We start from the raw sequence: 16,779 nt of genomic DNA, 5'->3' as shown, positions 1-16,779 counted from the left end.
TTTTAATGTTTATTTATTTTTGAGACAGAGAGAGACAGAGCATGAACAGGGGAGGGGCAGAGAGAGAGGGAGACACAGAATCCGAATCGGGCTCCAGGCTCTGAGCTGTCAGCACAGAGCCCGACGTGGGGCTCGAACTCACAGATCGTGAGATCATGACCTGAGCAGAAGTTGGACGCTTAACCGACTGAGTCACCCAGGCGCCCCTGTTCTCAGTTTTTAAGAGTCTCTTATGGGGGCGCCTGGGTGGCGCAGTCGGTTAAGCATCCGACTTCAGCCAGGTCACGATCTCGCGGTCCGTGAGTTCGAGCCCCGCGTCGGGCTCTGGGCTGATGGCTCAGAGCCTAGAGCCTGTTTCCGATTCTGTGTCTCCCTCTCTCTCTGCCCCTCCCCCGTTCATGCTCTGTCTCTTTCTTTCTCAAAAATAAATAAACGTTAAAAAATTAAAAAAAAAAAGTGAGTAAAAGGGATAGTGAACTTGGGGTCTTATGACAGTGGGTGTGCCTCCACCCCACTCTTTCCTTTCCCACCCGTTGGAATCCACAGCATCCTAGACTCAAGCGTCAGACAATGACAAGGACAAGGAGATACCAGAACTGCATGGCAGAAGAAATCTGGGTCCCTAAGTGATGGAATGGGACAGAGCCAGGAATGCTCATCTTAGGCTGATAAGAAACAGAGAAATAAACATCTACCTTCTAGAAGCCTCTAAAGCCTCCTTACCATTTCAGTGTTTTTATTACAGCAGCCTAACCTTAACCTTGACCAACCATAACCCCTGAATTCCGCAACGATTGAAAAGTGAAACAAAAGAACGTGGCCTATGGAAGCCGCAATACCACCTTTATTATTGATAGAGCTGATGTTAGTTCTATCTGCTGGCAAGTGGGCTTTGTCAGGCCGATTAACAAGTTGGAGACAAGTTTACCGTCCCAGGCACAGGGAGCTGGACCTTCTTCCCAGGACTTTCCTGCTTCTTTGCTTTTCCATGCACTTACCATGATGACAGCGTGTGCTTCCCAGCCTGGCAGCCTGATTCCATGAGGCATCGGAGATGAAGGGGTGGGCTTGTGCACGTGCACATTCCTTTCCCCTCAAATCATCCCGTCAGCTACTCCCCCCCTACCCCCCCCACCCCCCCGCCGCCCCACCTCAAGGAGAATTACCTCAGGGATGCCTATAAGAAGGAAATATCAGGAATGGGGAAAAAATATCCCCGACCTCTGCCCCATAGACAATCATCTTTTATGATGCTTCAAAAACTTTTGGTAGATTTTCACACCATTCCAGATTTAAAAACTAAATTACACTAAACTTAGGTATGGAAGAGAAGCAAGCTTGCTTAACCTATGCGTACGGACCCTACAGAAAACAGAAATTGGGGCCCTTCAGCATCGCACCGCAGATAGTCGCTAATACAGCACGATGGGAAAATAAATCGGCCGTAAATGTTCAGCGATCAAGTTGATGTTTATAGTTTTCAGACTGGGGCGCCTGGCTGGCTCAACCAGTGTAGCCCACGGCTTAACTTTGGGGTCATGAGTTTAAGCTGCATGTTGCATGTTGGGCTTTGAGTTTACATAAAAAAAAACCAGGGGCGCCTGGGTGGCTGGTGAAGCGTCCGACTTCAGCTCAGGTCATGATCTCAGAGTTGGTGAGATCGAGCCCCGAGTGGGGTTCTGTGCTGATAGAGCCTGCTTGGGATTCTCTCTCTTCTCTCTTTCCCTCTCTCTCTCTCAAAATAAGTAAAATAAAATAGTGTAAATTAGGAATATGAATTATGTAAATAATACTAATTTGTAAAACAACAGCTGTGTGAGACTTTAGGACAAGAGTGTTCCAGTCTGAAAACCATGCTTTTTTTTTAAATTAGTTTTTTCTAATTTTTTAAAAGTTTATTTATTTATTTTGAGAGAGAGACAGCGTGAGTAGGGGAGGGACAGAGAGAGAGGGAGAAAGAGAGGGAGAGAGAATCTCAAGCAGGCTCCATACCATCAGTGCACAGCCGATGTGGGGTTGAACTTTGAAAACCAGGAGGTCATGACCTGAGCTGAAACTTACAAAACCACGAGGTCATGACGTGAAACTGAGAGTCTGACGCTTGACTAAACCACCCAGGCGCACCCCTTTAATTTTTTTAAATGTTTAATTTTGAGGGAGAGAGAGAGAGAGAGGAGAGCGAGAGCGAGCATGAGTGGGGGAGGGGCAGAGAGAGGGAGACACAGAATCTGAATCAGGCTCCAGGCTCCGAGCTGTCAGCACAGAGCCTGACACGGGGCTCGAACTCAGGAACCATGAGATCCTGACCTGAGCGGAAGTCAGACGTTTAACCCACTGAGCCACCCAGGTGCCCCTAAACAGACTCTTAACTATAGAGAACAAACTGATGGTTACCAGAGGGGAGGTTGGTGGGGAGATGGGGGAAGTAGGTGAAGGGGATTGAGTGCACTTGTCGATGAGCATTGGGTGATACATGGAACTGTTGAATCACTACACTGTACACCTGAAATTAATGTAACACTGTGTGTTAACTATACTGGAATTAAGGATAATGAATTAAAAATAAACATGACCACACACTGTTGCCACGCATATGCAAACTCAACGATATATTAATATCATAAAGCATTCAGGCACTATTTAAATTTCCCCAAGTGTTCCATGACTACACTCTTTGCAATTAGTTGATATCTGAGCCTGTATTTTCCTTAAGGTACAAAAGAGAATTTGTTTTATTTTTATGTTTTTAAATTTTATTATTTTTTTAACATTTATTTATTTTTGAGGCAGAGAGAGAGAGAGAGCATGAACAGGGGAAGGTCAGAGGAAGAGGGAGGCATAGAATCTGAAACAGGCTCCAGGCTCTGAGCTGTCAGCACAGAGCCTGATGCGGGGCTCGAACCCACAGACCGCGAGATCATGACCTGAGCCGAAGTCGGACGCTTAACTGACTGAGCCACCCAGGCGCCCCGAGAATTTTTTTTTAAAAGTAAGCTCTACTCCCAAAGTGGGGCTCGAACTCATGGCTCCTAGATCAAGGGTCATCTGTTCTACCGACTGAGCCAGCCAGGCACCCCACAAAAGAGAATATTGATCCTGGTTGCCCTTCTACCTTTTTATTTTCATTTTCTTTTTTTTTTTTAATTTTTTTTTTTATCGTTTTATTTATTTTTGAGACAGAGAGAGACAGAGCATGAACAGTGGAGGGTCGGCGAGAGGGAGACACAGAATCTGAAACAGGCTCCAGGCTCCTAGCTCTCAGCACAGAGCCCGATGCAGGGTTTGAACTCACTGACCGTGAGATCATGACCTGAGCCGAAGTCGGCCGCTTAACCGACTGAGCCACCCAGGCGCCCCTATTTTCATTTTCTTACGGTATTTTCCTGAACGTCTTGTAGAGAATGGGTCCCAATTTCTTTTTATTATATTTGTTATAAGTAGAAACTGGATTGTGTGTATGTTGCCTAGCGTAGCCTTGCCTGTTTGGTCACGTATTAAAGTAATATTTTGTACTAAATTCCTTTTCTCTATACTACTGCTAAGACTAATTATACGTTTTTTGAAATTATGTGTAGGTGGGCATATTCTCTAGGAATTTCACTTCCGGGTAGAAGAAGAACAAAGAATAAAGTTACACAAAGTGGGAACCACTGCCCTGGACAAGCCCCCAAGCACTTTGGAGGTCTGAAGGGGTCATTCTAGCGAGGACCAAAGGCCGTGGCACTGAGCAGCCAAGAAGAATGGAGAATGACACCCAGCTCGCTTCTGTGCCGGTGGGGCCACTGGACCCAGCTTGACGCCACCTCTGGGACAAACTCAGGAAAAGAGGCGTCAGTCTGACCCTGTGTTTTGAGGCAATAAAATACTATCGACCTTTGGATTCTTGGGAAGAGTGGGACGACAGCAAAGTGGGTGCCTGAGTGGGTGAGGGGACCTGAGCTCTCTCCCAGGGTGGGGACAGCTGGGCTGGCACCCCAGGACACTCAGGGGAAACAGTGAGGTCGAGGGGAGATCCCAGACTTCCTGCTAAGGTGGCAGGGGGGACTCTCCAGCTCGGGGAAGCACAAATCCGTTCCCACACGTCTCTAGTTGAGGAGCTCGGCCACCTCTAGCTGCAGCCCTCCCTGGCTGTGTGGTTTCTGAGGGACACAGAACTCTGCGACCGTCCTCAAATACCCAGCTAGTACACCGAGTCCTTCCTCATGGTTGGTTTAAACGGGACTCCGCTTTGAGTTATCTCGTGTCCCTTTTGATGACTAATCTCCCCAGATGTGGGGTCAAAGGAGGGGCTAGTCTCATGGCCTCAGCAAGGACCGCAGTCTATATAGTGGAATATTACTCAGCCACGAAAAGGGTGAGATCTTGCCATTTGTGCCAACGCGGATGGACCTAGAGGGTATTATGCTCACTGAAATAAGACAGAAAAAGACAAACACCGTATGGTTTCACTTATATGTGAAATCTAAAACAAAACAAATAATGAACTAAAAAAACAAACAAAAAGAACCACAGTCCAGGTTGCTGTAAGCCACTGGGATTTTCAAAAGCCTCATCTGTATTCTTCTTACACATCTTAGCAATAATGATCTTTTTTTCATTTTTAAAATGTATATTTATTCAAATGCGATATGCATATAAAATATAAAAATATATTCAAATATGATATACATATAAAAGTTAGCAAATCACATGCACATGTTAAGTTTTCGGAAAATGAACGCACCTGTTTTACCAGCTCCCAGACCAGGAAAAAAGAGTATGACCAGAATTGCCCTTGGACCCCCTCCAGTCACCACCTCACCCAAGATTTTGCCTGTTTTCATAATTTATAGTAAAAAAAGTCTTACGGTCCGCTTCAGGGTATTTTTTTCTCTCTCCACCTGGTGAGACCCACATACTGCTGTGTGTGTGTGTCGGGGGGTGCTATGCAGACCTCCAGTGTGGGAGAAAGCCCTAGAAACTACACTTTTTCTAACAGCGATCTGTTGCTGTTTCACTGGCAGAGGGGAGTGTGGCCGTGGACCTTCTGAAACTGCTCGGGTAAGTGAATGACCGCATGTTTTGGGAAAGAGGAATTAGGCCGTCTTGATTCTCAAAAGGGTTTTGGATCCAGGAATGGCCGAGAAGTAGGTTGAAGATTGTTGGCGGCTTTTGTGTTTTGCGGTCATTCTGTGGATGTGGGCTCCCAGAAGTCCCTGGCCCGTGGGGTCCCCAGCACTGTCAAGTTCCTCAGCCGCACAGGCAGAGGCAGGCCTGCTGGGTCCTCGGCAGCTCGGCCACCTCTTCTGTGCACCAGTGGCCTCCGGTGGCCTGGAGTCCAGCTCCTCGGAAACGTGAAAGCCCTTCAGCTGCGAGGCCCCAAACCCAGCCCTCGGGTCGCGGTTCAAGCCTCCCTCCAGAGGTAGGGAAGTCATTCCCCCGCCACTGGCCGCCTCCCCTTCCTCTGATTCCCTGTCAGCACCCCCGTCGTTTGGGTTCTTTGAAATGTTCCTGGTTAGGCCACCTGCTACAGGCCCCCAGCTCTGTTTGGAGCGGGAAGCTGTGGTCTGTTTCCGTCTCCCTCGTTCGCCAGCCGGTGCAGGACTTCGGCTGCGGGAACGGCGCGCCCCGAACCCCGGCCCTCCCGCTCAGAATTGCCCGGAGACGCAGGCCCCGCCAGGCGCGACCCTCGGGGTTCCCCCAGCGCCCTCCTTCCCGTTTCTGAAAACGAGACGCCAGACGAGTTGCAGGGGGAGAAAATTCTGCTTTATTTTATTTCATTATTTCTGGGGGGGGGGGGGGGGGGGGGGGGCTGCGGAGGGGCGAGGGGCGCGCTGCGCCGCTGTCCCGGCCGTCGGCTCAGCGCTGGGAGAAGGCGGCCTCGGCGTCGCAGGCGGGGTCGGCGCGGCAGCCGTCTGGAAGGACAGCGGGTCAGGGGCCGCCCTGCGCGGTCCCCTCCGGGTCCCAGGTCCTCGGCCTCTGCCCCCCCTCCGCGCCCCCGGCCCCGGCTCACCCGGGCTGCAGCAGACGCCGGCAGCGGCGCATTGGCCCCGGGGGCCACGCCCACTGGGACTTCCGCACCGGCACCACCTGGACTCCGCCCCCGGGGCCGCGCCCACCGGGACCTCCGCACCGCCCCCACCTGGACCCCGGCCCCGCCCCCGCCACCCCCGGGCCGCCCCGGCAGCGCACCGTCGTTGCAGCAGATGCCCGCGGCGGCGCAGCGGCCACCGCTCCCGCACGGCTTGTGGCCCGACTGGCAGGGCGACGGCAGGTAGTTCTCCTCCTGGCAGCGCAGCGCCTCGGCCGTGCCCACGAAGCAGCCCAGCTCGTCGCCGCAGCAGATGCTGGGCCCGAAGCAGCGCCCTTTGCCCCCGGGGCCGCAGGGGAGGCACTGGCGGGAGGGCGGGGGGTGAGCGCGGGCCCTGCGAGGCCGGGGGCCCGGGCTCGGGGTGTGCAGGGGCCGCGGTCACGGGCAGGGGCGCACGTCCACTAAACCCCCTGGGGCCCCGGCGGAGCGGGCAGAGGCGGTGGGTCGCGGCGGGGGCTCACCTGGCGCACGTCGAGGTCCAGCGCGGCCCTCTTGCCGCCCAGGGGGCAGTTCTGGATGTAGCAGGCGGAGGTCAGCGCCAGGAGGCCGAGCAGGCAGCAGGCGAGGCTGGAGCCGGCCATGGTGTGGACACACTGGGTCGGGGGCGGCGGCTGCGGCGGCGACTCTCCCACCGGCCTTTTTATGGCTGGGGCCGCAGCAGGCGGAGCCCTGTCTAAGAGTGCCGCCGTATGACTGGTCACAGCGGGTCACTGCGGGTCAGGCCGTGGGCGCCCGGCGCGCCCCCTCATTTGCAGGGGCCTGGCCCTGTCACGGTCACCGGCTCGGCTAATGGACTGGGGGCAGGGGAGGCAGACAGTGAGGCCGTGCGGGGGAGGGTGGCCTGTGCGGTGACCTAGGGTGGGATAGGGAGTATGGGGGTGCGGCCCAACCAAGGACTGTGTAGCTCGTCTCCCAATACCTGGTGGATGGGTTACAGGGCAGACCCTTGGACCCCGCCAGGCTCCCCATCTGGTCTCTGCCCTGGCCGCAGCACATCCTGTTTCCTCTGTTCCCGAGGTCCCCGATTGCTGAGCCCAAATTTCCAGGAACCCACTTCCACCCTCCCACCAGCACCCGCTTCCCTGCACCTGGAACTTGCATAGGGAAAGGGCTTTATTTTCTCTAACTTCTAACCGAAATTTAGCCTTTGCTTCAACCATGAGGTGGGCAAAGAACCAGTGGGATTTGCAACGCATGTGGCTTTGTCACAAATCAAAAATGTGACAGATATTCTCCTATCACATTACAGCTATTGCAGATGTCTCCAAACATTGTTTAGACTCATCATCACTTTGAAATTATGGCAGTTACTGGACGTTATCTAATGCTGCATTTATGTATTTATATTTTTAATATATATTTTAAGTTTTTTATATCTAATGCTTTAAATAAGCATTGTGACTGTATCACAAATTTGTTTTAACATTTTGATATCTGAATATAAATATACTTGGTTTCTTTTGTAATCCTATGTCTTTTGTTTTATGCATTTAAAGAGTGCTTTTTTTTTTTTTGCATTTTTAATATATCTTAAAATGAAAATAATTACAGATAAAGACAGACCGCCACAGTGGAAGGGATGTTGGTCAATGTCATGAACAAGGAGATGCTCAGAACCAATCCTTCTAGAAGGGACCTGCGGGGGGTGGGGACCTGGGTGGCTGAGTTGGTTAAGAGAAGGACTTTTGATTTTGGCTCAGGTCATGATCTCACGGATCATGAGTTCAAGCCCTGCCTCAGGTTCTACGCTGACAGTGGGAGCTTGCTTGGGAGTCTCTTTCCCTCTCTCTGCCCCTCCCCTGCTCATGCTCTCTCTCTCAAAATAAATAAATAAACTTAAAAATAAATAGAAAGGACCTGCTGGGGCACCTGGCTGGCTCAGGCTAATGAGCATGCAATTCTTGATATCAGGGTGGTGAGTTTGAGCCCCACGTTGGGTGTAGAGACTACATATATATATATATATATATATATATATATATTATAAAAAAAAAAAAAAGAAGGGAATTGGGGGCGCCTGAGTGGCTCAGTCGGTTGAACGTCTGACTTTTGATTTCCTCTCAGGTCATGATCTCTCGGTTTGTGAGTTTGAGCCCCATATGGGGCTCTAAGCCTGCTTGGGATTCTCTCTCTCTCTCTCTGCCCCCATCCCAATCACTCTCTCTCTCTCTCTCTCTCTCTCAAGATAAATAAATAAACATTTAAAAAAAAGAAGAAGGGACTTGCCACCCAGCTGCTGGGAGTGTGGTCAGCAGACAGCCTTTGGTGGCCACCCATCCAGGGCCTGTCTCAGCTGCAGAGAGCTGCCTGGCCCAAGGTCACACCCTTCCCTGGTGGCCCATATCCAATAACTGGTCCATTGTGGCCGAATGCCGGGCAACTATGAAGGACTATTTCGGTTCCGTACCTCTCCATAAGGTCAACTGAGGCCTGCATACAAGTTCTCCCTCTACCTAATCCTGTTTCGACCCCTTCCCTCCCACGGGTGTGGGTCCTGAGGGCCCCTGGTAACGAACACCCAGCATGTTGGACGCCATCTCAGAGGGCTCCCTGGGAAGCCCAACTTGCCACTGCACAGAGGAAATGCCAGTGTCAGAGCAGACTCAGTGGGCTCAGGCTCTACACGTAGGCTAGGATGGCCCCAGCCGCTCCGTCACTCTTGTGGACCCTCCTCAAAAAGGGTGCTGAGGCTGCTGGGGCTGCGCGGGTCACAGCGCCCAGCTGGCCCCGAGACACTTGTGTCAGCTGCCTGGCATGAGGAGCTGGTCAGGCCGACCTCATTACAGTCAGCGGCCAGTCCTGTTTCTCACCCAAATCAGCCCATCGGTATTGCCGGGCTAGAAGGCCAAGGGCTTGACCCTGGAGGCAGCCCCAGAAGGGCCTCCTGCCTGTCCTTTGGGCACCCTGACCTCACCAAAGTTAACACATGCACATAAACTGCCCTCGCATAAAGGCTCCCCAGGGCTGGCATTCCTTCAGCTCATCAAGGCCTCCTCCTCCGAAGATGCACGGGGTCCCACTGCAGATGCCTGAAACACTGGCAAACCAAATGGACAAAACTCCCCGCTCTCAGGGGCTTATATTCCAGCAGGGGAGGGGAGGCATTAAATAATAACCCTATTTCAGCAGGTTAGGAGGTAGCGAGTGCAGTAGAGAAAAAGGGGGGGGCATGTTGCAATTTTTCTCAGGGTGCTCAGTCCAGGCCTCTTTGTGAAGGTAACAGCAGACACTTGGGCATAAGGAAAGAAGGAAGCCACGTGGCTATCTGAAAGGTGGCCCTGTTTTCTATGGTTACATAACAAATTACCACAGATTTGCCAGCTTAAAGCAGCACCCACTTATTTCCCACCCCCGCCCCCCATCCCCAGTTTCTGTGGGTCTGGGCATGGCTCAGCTGGCTTCTCTGTTCAGGGTCTCCACAGGGGTCATGTCAAGATGGCAGCCAGGCTGCATTCCATCCCGGAGCCTGGGAGATTGTTGGCAGAATTCATTTGCTTGCAGCTGTAGAACTCATGGCTTGCTTCTCCAAGGCCAGAAACAGAGGGAGAGATCGCTCTCTCTTTGGTGCTTCCAGTCTCTGAGCATAGGGAAAGTTCTTTTAAAAGGATCGCCTGATTAGGCCAGACCCACCAGGATCTACATTTTTATTATCCTTTTTCTTTTAAATGTTTACTTATTTATTTAAAAAATTTAACATTTATGGGGCGCCTGGGTGGGTCAGTCTGTTAAGCGGCTGACTTCGGCTCAGGTCATGATATCACGGTTCGTGAGTTTGAGCCCCGCATCGGGCTCTGTGCTGACAGCTCAGAGCCTGGAGCCTTCTTTAGATTCTGTGTCTCCATCTCTCTCTACCCCTCCCCCCTGCTCATGCTCTGTCTGTCTCTCTCTTTCTCAATAATAAATAAATGTTATAATGGCACAAGAACAGACACTCAGATCAGTGGAACAGAATAGAGAACCCAGAAATGGACCCACAAATGTATGGCCAACTAATCTTTGACAAAGCAGGAAAGAATATCCAATGGAATAAAGACAGTCTCTTCAGCAAGTGGTGCTGGGAAAACTGGACAACGACATGCAGAAGAATGAATCTGGACCACTTTCTTACACCCTACACAAAAATAAACTCAAAATGGATGAAAGACCTAAATATAAGACAGGAAGCCATCAAAATCCTCCAGGAGAAAGCAGGCAAAAACCTCTTTGATCTTGGCCACAGCAACTTCTTACTCAACACGTCTCTGGAGGCAAGGGAAACAAAAGCAAAAATGAACTGCTGGGACCTCATCAAAATAAAAAGCTTCTGCACAGCGAAGGAAACAGTCAGCAAAACTAAAAGGCAACCGACAGAATGGGAGAAGATATTTGCAAATGACATATCAGATAAAGGGTTAGTATCCAAAATCTATAAAGAACTTATCAAACTCAACACCCAAAAAAGAAAGAATCCAGTGAAGAAATGGGCAAAAAACATGAATAGACACTTCTCCAAAGAAGACATCCAGATGGCCAACCGACACATGAAAAAATGCTCAACATCACTCCTCATCAGGGAAATACAAATCAAAACAACAATGAGATACAAACTCACACCTGTCAAAATGCTAGCATTAACAACTCAGGCAACAACAGATGTTGGCGAGGATGTGGAGAAAGAGGACCTCTTTTGCACTGCTGGTGGGAATGCAAACTGGTGCAGCCACTCTGGAAAACAGTATGGAGATTCCTCAAAAAATTAAAAATAGAACTACCCTACGACCCAGCAATTGCACTGCTAGGCATTTATCCAAGGGATACAGGTGTGCTGTTTCGAAGGGACACATGCACCCCCATGTTTACAGCAGCACTATCAACAATGGCCAAAGTATGGAAAGAGCCCAAATGTCCATCGATGGATGAATGGATAAAGAAGATGTGGTATATATATACAATGGAGTATTACTCGGCAATCAAAAAGAATGAAATCTTGCCGTTTGCAGCTACGTGGATGGAACTAGAGGATATTATGCTAAGCAAAATTAATCAGTCATAGAAAGACAAATATATGACTTTACTCATATGAGGAATTTAAGATACAAAACAGATGAACATAAGGGAAGGGAAACAAGAATCATATAAAAACAGGGCAAAACATAAGAGACTCTTAAATATGGAGAACAAACAGAGGGTTACGGGAGGGGTTGTGGGAGGGGGGATGGGCTACATGGGTAAAGGGCACCAAGGAATCTAATCCTGAAATCATTGTTGCACTATATGCTAATTTGGATGTAAATTTGAAAAAATAAAAAATAAAACAAATTAAACAACTAAAATATATAAAAATAAAAAAAACGTTATAAATAGAAAAAAGTATTTAAAAATTTAACATTTATTCATTTTTGAGAGACAGAGTGTGAGTGGGGGAGGACAGAGAGAGAGAGAGAAAGAGAGAGAGAGTGCAAGTGGGGAAGGGACACAGAGAAAGGGAGAGAGAGAATCCCAAGAATCTGTCAGCACAGAGCCCAACATGGGGCTTGAACTCACGAACTGCGAGATCATAACCTGAGCTGAAGTCAGATGTTTAACCTATCGAGCCACCCAGGCACCCCTCTTTTCCTTTTTTTTTTTTTCTGTTATTGTTCTTTTTCTTTTTTTCTTAAAATATTTTTAATTGAAAGGTGCCTGGGTGGCTCAGTCAGTTAAGTGGCCGACTTCGGCTCAGGTCATGATCTCACAGTTCGTGGGTTTGAACCCCGCATTGGGCTCTGTGCTGACTGCTCAGAATCTGGGCCCTGTGTCTTCCTCTCTTTCTGTCCCTCCCCCACTCGTGTTCTGTCTCCCTCTGCCTCTCAAAAATGAATAAACGCTAAAAAAATTTTTTTAGGGCACCTGGGTGGCTCAGTGGGTTAAGCATCCGACTTCAGCTCAGGTCATGACCTCGAGGTTCGTGAGTTCAGGCCCCACATCGGGCTCTGTGCCGACAGCTCAGAGCGCGGGGCCTGCTTTGGATTCTGTGTCTCCCTGTCTCTCTGCCCCTCCCCCGCTTGTGCTCTGTCTCTCTCTGTCTCTCAAAAAGGAATAGCCGTTAAAAAAATTTTTTTTTAATTTAAAAAATATTTTCGAGTATAGTTGATACACAACGTTACATTAATCTCAGGTGTACAACATAGTGAAATCTCTATCATTCTTTTAACTCAAAGTCAAACTGGTTAACTTGGATAATTGGGACCTTGAATATATCTGCAAAATCCCTTCACCTTTACCATATAATGTAAAGGGAGTGATACCTCATCATTTTTACCATGATTTTTATTGGTTAGAAGAAAGTTACATGTCCTACTCATATGCAACAGGAGAGTACACAAATGTGTGGATATCAGGAGTGATTACAGACAGGGGCATCTTGGAATTCTGCCTGTCATGGAAAGGGAGTGTTCTAGGCAGCAGAAATAGTAAGTGCAAAGGTCCTGAGGTGCAAATGTGTCTGGCATGTTCAAGGAATAGCAAGGAGGCCAGAGGGGCCAGAGCAGAGTGAGTGACCAAAGACCTGGGGTCAGAATGTTAATGTGGGGCCAGGTCAGATTGGGCCAAATGCAATGGGGAACCAGGGAAGGCTCAGCAGAGAGAAGCAATGTGACTGGATTTACAAGTTATTAGGACAACTTTGGAGATTATATAGTTTTTTTTCAACTATAGGACAAAGGTGGAATCAGGGAAGCCGGTGGGGGAGCTACTGCAGAATCCCCACAGGGGATGACAGCGGGCTGGACCAAGATGGTGGGTGTGTGGAGGGAGAAGTGATCTGATTCCAGGCATGTTTAGAAGGAAGTGTCAGTTGGGGGTTGTTGATGGGTTGGATACGGGCGAGAGAGAAAAAGAGGAATCCAAGATGACTCCAAGGTTTTAGAGCTGAGCAGTGGGCAGGACAGAGCTGCCATCAACTGGGATGAGGACCCTGAGTGTGGCACAGCTTTGGGTTGGGAAGGGCAGGAGCTCAGTGTGGGCATATGATGTTTGAGATGCCCATCCCACATCTGAAGGAGACTTTGAGCAGGCGTTTGGATATGAGGGTCGGGAGTTCAGGAGAGGGCTAGGCTGAAGACACGTTCATCTGGACATCATCAGTATCAATATTTAAAGGCATAGACCAGAGCGAGCTCACCCAGGAGGAGTAGAGATGGAGAAAGGGTTGAATTGTGCTCTTAAACAGACCATGGATGGAGCGCAGGTAAGAACAAGAATGTAGCGTGAAGACAGGCTTTCAAGGAGGAGGCAATGATCAGCTGTGCCAAATGAGGCTGTCATGAAAGTGGAATTTCACTAAACAATTTCAATAAGGTATAATTTGTGTAGCATAACACCCACCCATTGTAATCACACAGTCTGACTATTTTAGTAAACGGTTGTGCAGCCTTTACCCCAATCCAGTTTTAGAACACTTTCATTCCCTGAAAATGTCCCTCATGCCTGTTTGCCATTGCTCCCTGCTCTCATTGCCAGCCCCAGGAAACCACTGATGTTGTTTCACCCTTTCTAGAAAGTTCCTATTAACGGAAGTATATGGTGTGTAATTTTTCGTGTCTGGCTTCTTTCATTTGCCATAGTGTTTTTGAGGCTCATCCAAGTGATTGCATGTGTCAGCAGTTGGTTCTTCTCTATTGCTGAGTAGTTCATGGATGTACCTTGTTTTGCTTATCCATTCACCAGCTGATAAAACATTTAACTGTTTCCTGTTTTGACCATTATAATAATCTTGCATTTCTATACAAGTCTTTGCATGGACACGTTTTCATTTCTCTTGGGTAGTTATCTAGGAGTAAAATTGCGGGGTCATAAAATGTATGTCCCGTTAACTTTTTAAGAGGTGAACAGTGTCGGGATGCAAGGGTGTTTCAATGTTTGCAAGTCAATCAATGTGATATATCGCATCAACAAGAGAAAGGATAAAAACCATATGATCATTTCAATAGATGTCAAAAAAGCATTTGACAAAGTGCAACATCAATTCATGATTAAAAAAAAAAACACTCCACAAATAGGTTTAGAGGGAACATATCTCAACATAATAAAGGCCACATATGAAAAGCCCACAGATATCATTATATTCAATGGTGAAAACCTGAGAGCTTTCCCCCAAAGATCAGGAAAAAGACAAGGATGTACACTCTCACCACTTTTATTCAACATAGTACTGGAAGTCCTAGCCACAGCAATCAGACAAGAAAATAAATAAGGCATCCAAATTGGTAAAGAAGTAAAACACTCACTCTTTGCAGATGACATGATACTATATACAGAAAACCCTAAAAACTCCACCCCAAACTACTGATTAGTGAATTCAGTAAGATTGCAGGATACAAAATCAATGTACAGAAATCCGCTGCATTTATAAACACTAATAACAAAGAAACAGAAAGAGACATTAAGAAAATAGTCCCATTTACAATTGCACCCAAAATAGGGGCACCTGGGTGGCTCAGTCAGTTGAGTGTCCAACTCTTGATTACAACTCAGGTCATGATCCCAGGGCTGTGGGATCAAGTCCTATGTTGGGCTCTGCATTGAGTGTAGAGCCTGCTTAGGCTTCCCACCCCCTCTCTCTGTCTCTCTGTCTCTCTCTCTGCCCCTCTCCCCTGCTTGCGTGTTTGCCCTCTCGCTAAATTAAAAAAAAAAAAAAGATATTAAAACAATTAAACAAGCAAGAACAATTGTACCAAAAATAGTAAAATAGCTAGGACTAAACTAAACCAAGAAGGTGAAAGACTTGTGCTATGAAAACTATAAAACACTGATGATGAAAGAAAGTGAAGACGGCATGAACAAATGAAAGGATATTCCATGCTCGTGGCTTGGGAGAACAAATATGACGAGGATGTGGAGAAAAAGGAACCCTCTTGCACTGTTGGTGGGAATGCACACTGGTGCAGCCACTGTGGAAAACAGTATGGAGTTTCCTCAAAAAATTGAAAGTAGAGGGGCACCTTGGTGGCTCAGTCGGTTAAGTGTCTGACTTCGGCTCAGGTCATGATCTCTTGGTTCATCAGTTTGAGTCCCGCATCGGGCTCTCTACTGTCAGTGCAGAGCCTGCTTTGGATCCCCTGTCCCCCTCTCTCTTTGCCCCTCCTCCATGCATTCTCTCTCAAAAATAAATAAACATTAAAAAAAAAATTGAAAGTAGCATTACCATATGATCCAGTAAATTCCACTACTGGATATTTACCCAAAGAATATGAAAACACTAATTCAAGAAATATATGTACCCTTATGTTTTATTGCAGCATTATTTACAATACTAAATTACAGAAGGAGTGTCCAAGTGTCAACCCACAGATGAATGGATAAAGAAGAGGTGATATATATATACATATACACACATATACGTACATATACACATATACATGTATACATACATGTATATGTGTATATACACATATACATATATGTACATACACATATACATATGTGTATATACACATATGCATATATACATATATGTATGTGTATGTATATACACATATGCATGTATACATACATGTATATATACACATACATATACATGTGTATGTATATACACATACATACACACATACAATAGAATATTACTCAGCCATACAAAGCCATACAAAGGAATGAAATCTTGCCATTTGCAGCAACACGGATGGATCTAGAGAACATAATGCTAGCTGAAATAAGTCAGAGAAAGACAAATACCATACGATTTCACTCGTACGTGGGATTTAAGAAACAGACGTACTCTAGCAACAAGAGACTAACCAAAAAACAGACTCAACCATAGGGGGGAGGCGGGTGGGGGGATGGGTGAAATAGGGGAAGAGGATAAGAGCCCACTCATCATGACCGCACCGAGGAATGGAGACAACTGTTGAATCACTATATTGTACCCCCGAAGCTAATATAACACCGTATCTTAACTATACTGGAACAAAAATAAAGATAAAATAAAATAGAAACAATAGAGTGCTGTAGAGCAGTAATCTTAAAAAAAAAAAAAAAAGAAAAGAAAAGAAAAGAAAGAAAGAAAGGTGAGCGGTGTCCCCTCTGCCTGATGGTCCTGGTGTGGAGCCAGTTGAAGCCCCAGGGAAGGACTCCCAGCGGTGGCTGGAGGGACAGTAGGGCTGACAGGGCTGAGATGGCGTGTGCATGCGTCCCGCAGAATGGTCTACGATGCTGAAGCCACCTTCTCTATTCTTAAGCCAGAGGGGCTCGGCAGTTCCCACGGAAATCGCACAGCCCCAAGGACAGCAGCCCCGGGGAGTGGTTTCAACGAGGCTCTCAGGACTGTTCGGGAATGAGGTTTCTTTGTTGGGGCTAACGGTTCTCTCCCCACATCTTGGTTGCAGATCTCGAAAATAGCCCCCCCCGCCGTGGTCTCTGAGCCCTAAGTCTGCCCTCAGGAGGCTGTTTCTGGTGTTTTCCGAGGCCCACCTCTCGGACGGGTGCGCGGACAGACCAGAGAATCCATTGCCCTCTTTCTTTTCCCATAAAGGGAGTTCCTCCATCAGAGGCAATTTGGTGGGACATCCATCGTGCTGTATGAGGCGTCCGGTGGGTCCCTGCCGCTGTCGGGTTGGGCTCTCAGCAGTGACGGTAGCCAGGTCGGCGTTGGTGAGGGCAAGTCCGTGAGCTCGAGCACGCACTCGGCCGCAATCCCCACCACCGTGACCACGTCGTTCTGGAGTCCAAGCAACAAGACGTGCGGTGGGAGGGGC

At 48.1% G+C, this 16,779-nt stretch overlaps 1 protein-coding gene across 1 annotated transcript; it reads right to left on the bottom strand.

Annotated features, from left to right (window-relative positions):
- Positions 1–5,723: 5,723 nt before the first annotated feature.
- OXT (oxytocin/neurophysin I prepropeptide) lies at positions 5,724–6,748 on the bottom strand. The gene is made up of 3 exons (XM_040447523.1): positions 6,532–6,748; positions 6,172–6,373; positions 5,724–5,894 (listed from the first exon to the last, which is right to left on the bottom strand). The coding sequence occupies exons 1-3, from the start codon at positions 6,649–6,651 to the stop codon at positions 5,839–5,841; spliced, it is 378 nt and encodes a 125-aa protein (XP_040303457.1). The 5' UTR covers positions 6,652–6,748; the 3' UTR covers positions 5,724–5,838.
- Between the last annotated feature and the right edge of the window lie 10,031 nt (positions 6,749–16,779).

The sequence above is a fragment of the Herpailurus yagouaroundi genome, unplaced genomic scaffold (genome assembly GCF_014898765.1).
Source record: "Herpailurus yagouaroundi ecotype Mexico unplaced genomic scaffold, PumYag 196, whole genome shotgun sequence".
In the NCBI taxonomy this organism is placed as follows: Eukaryota; Metazoa; Chordata; class Mammalia; order Carnivora; family Felidae; genus Herpailurus; species Herpailurus yagouaroundi.
Note: the sequence above shows the minus strand (reverse complement) of the source record. Positions and strands in the feature narration are given on the sequence as shown.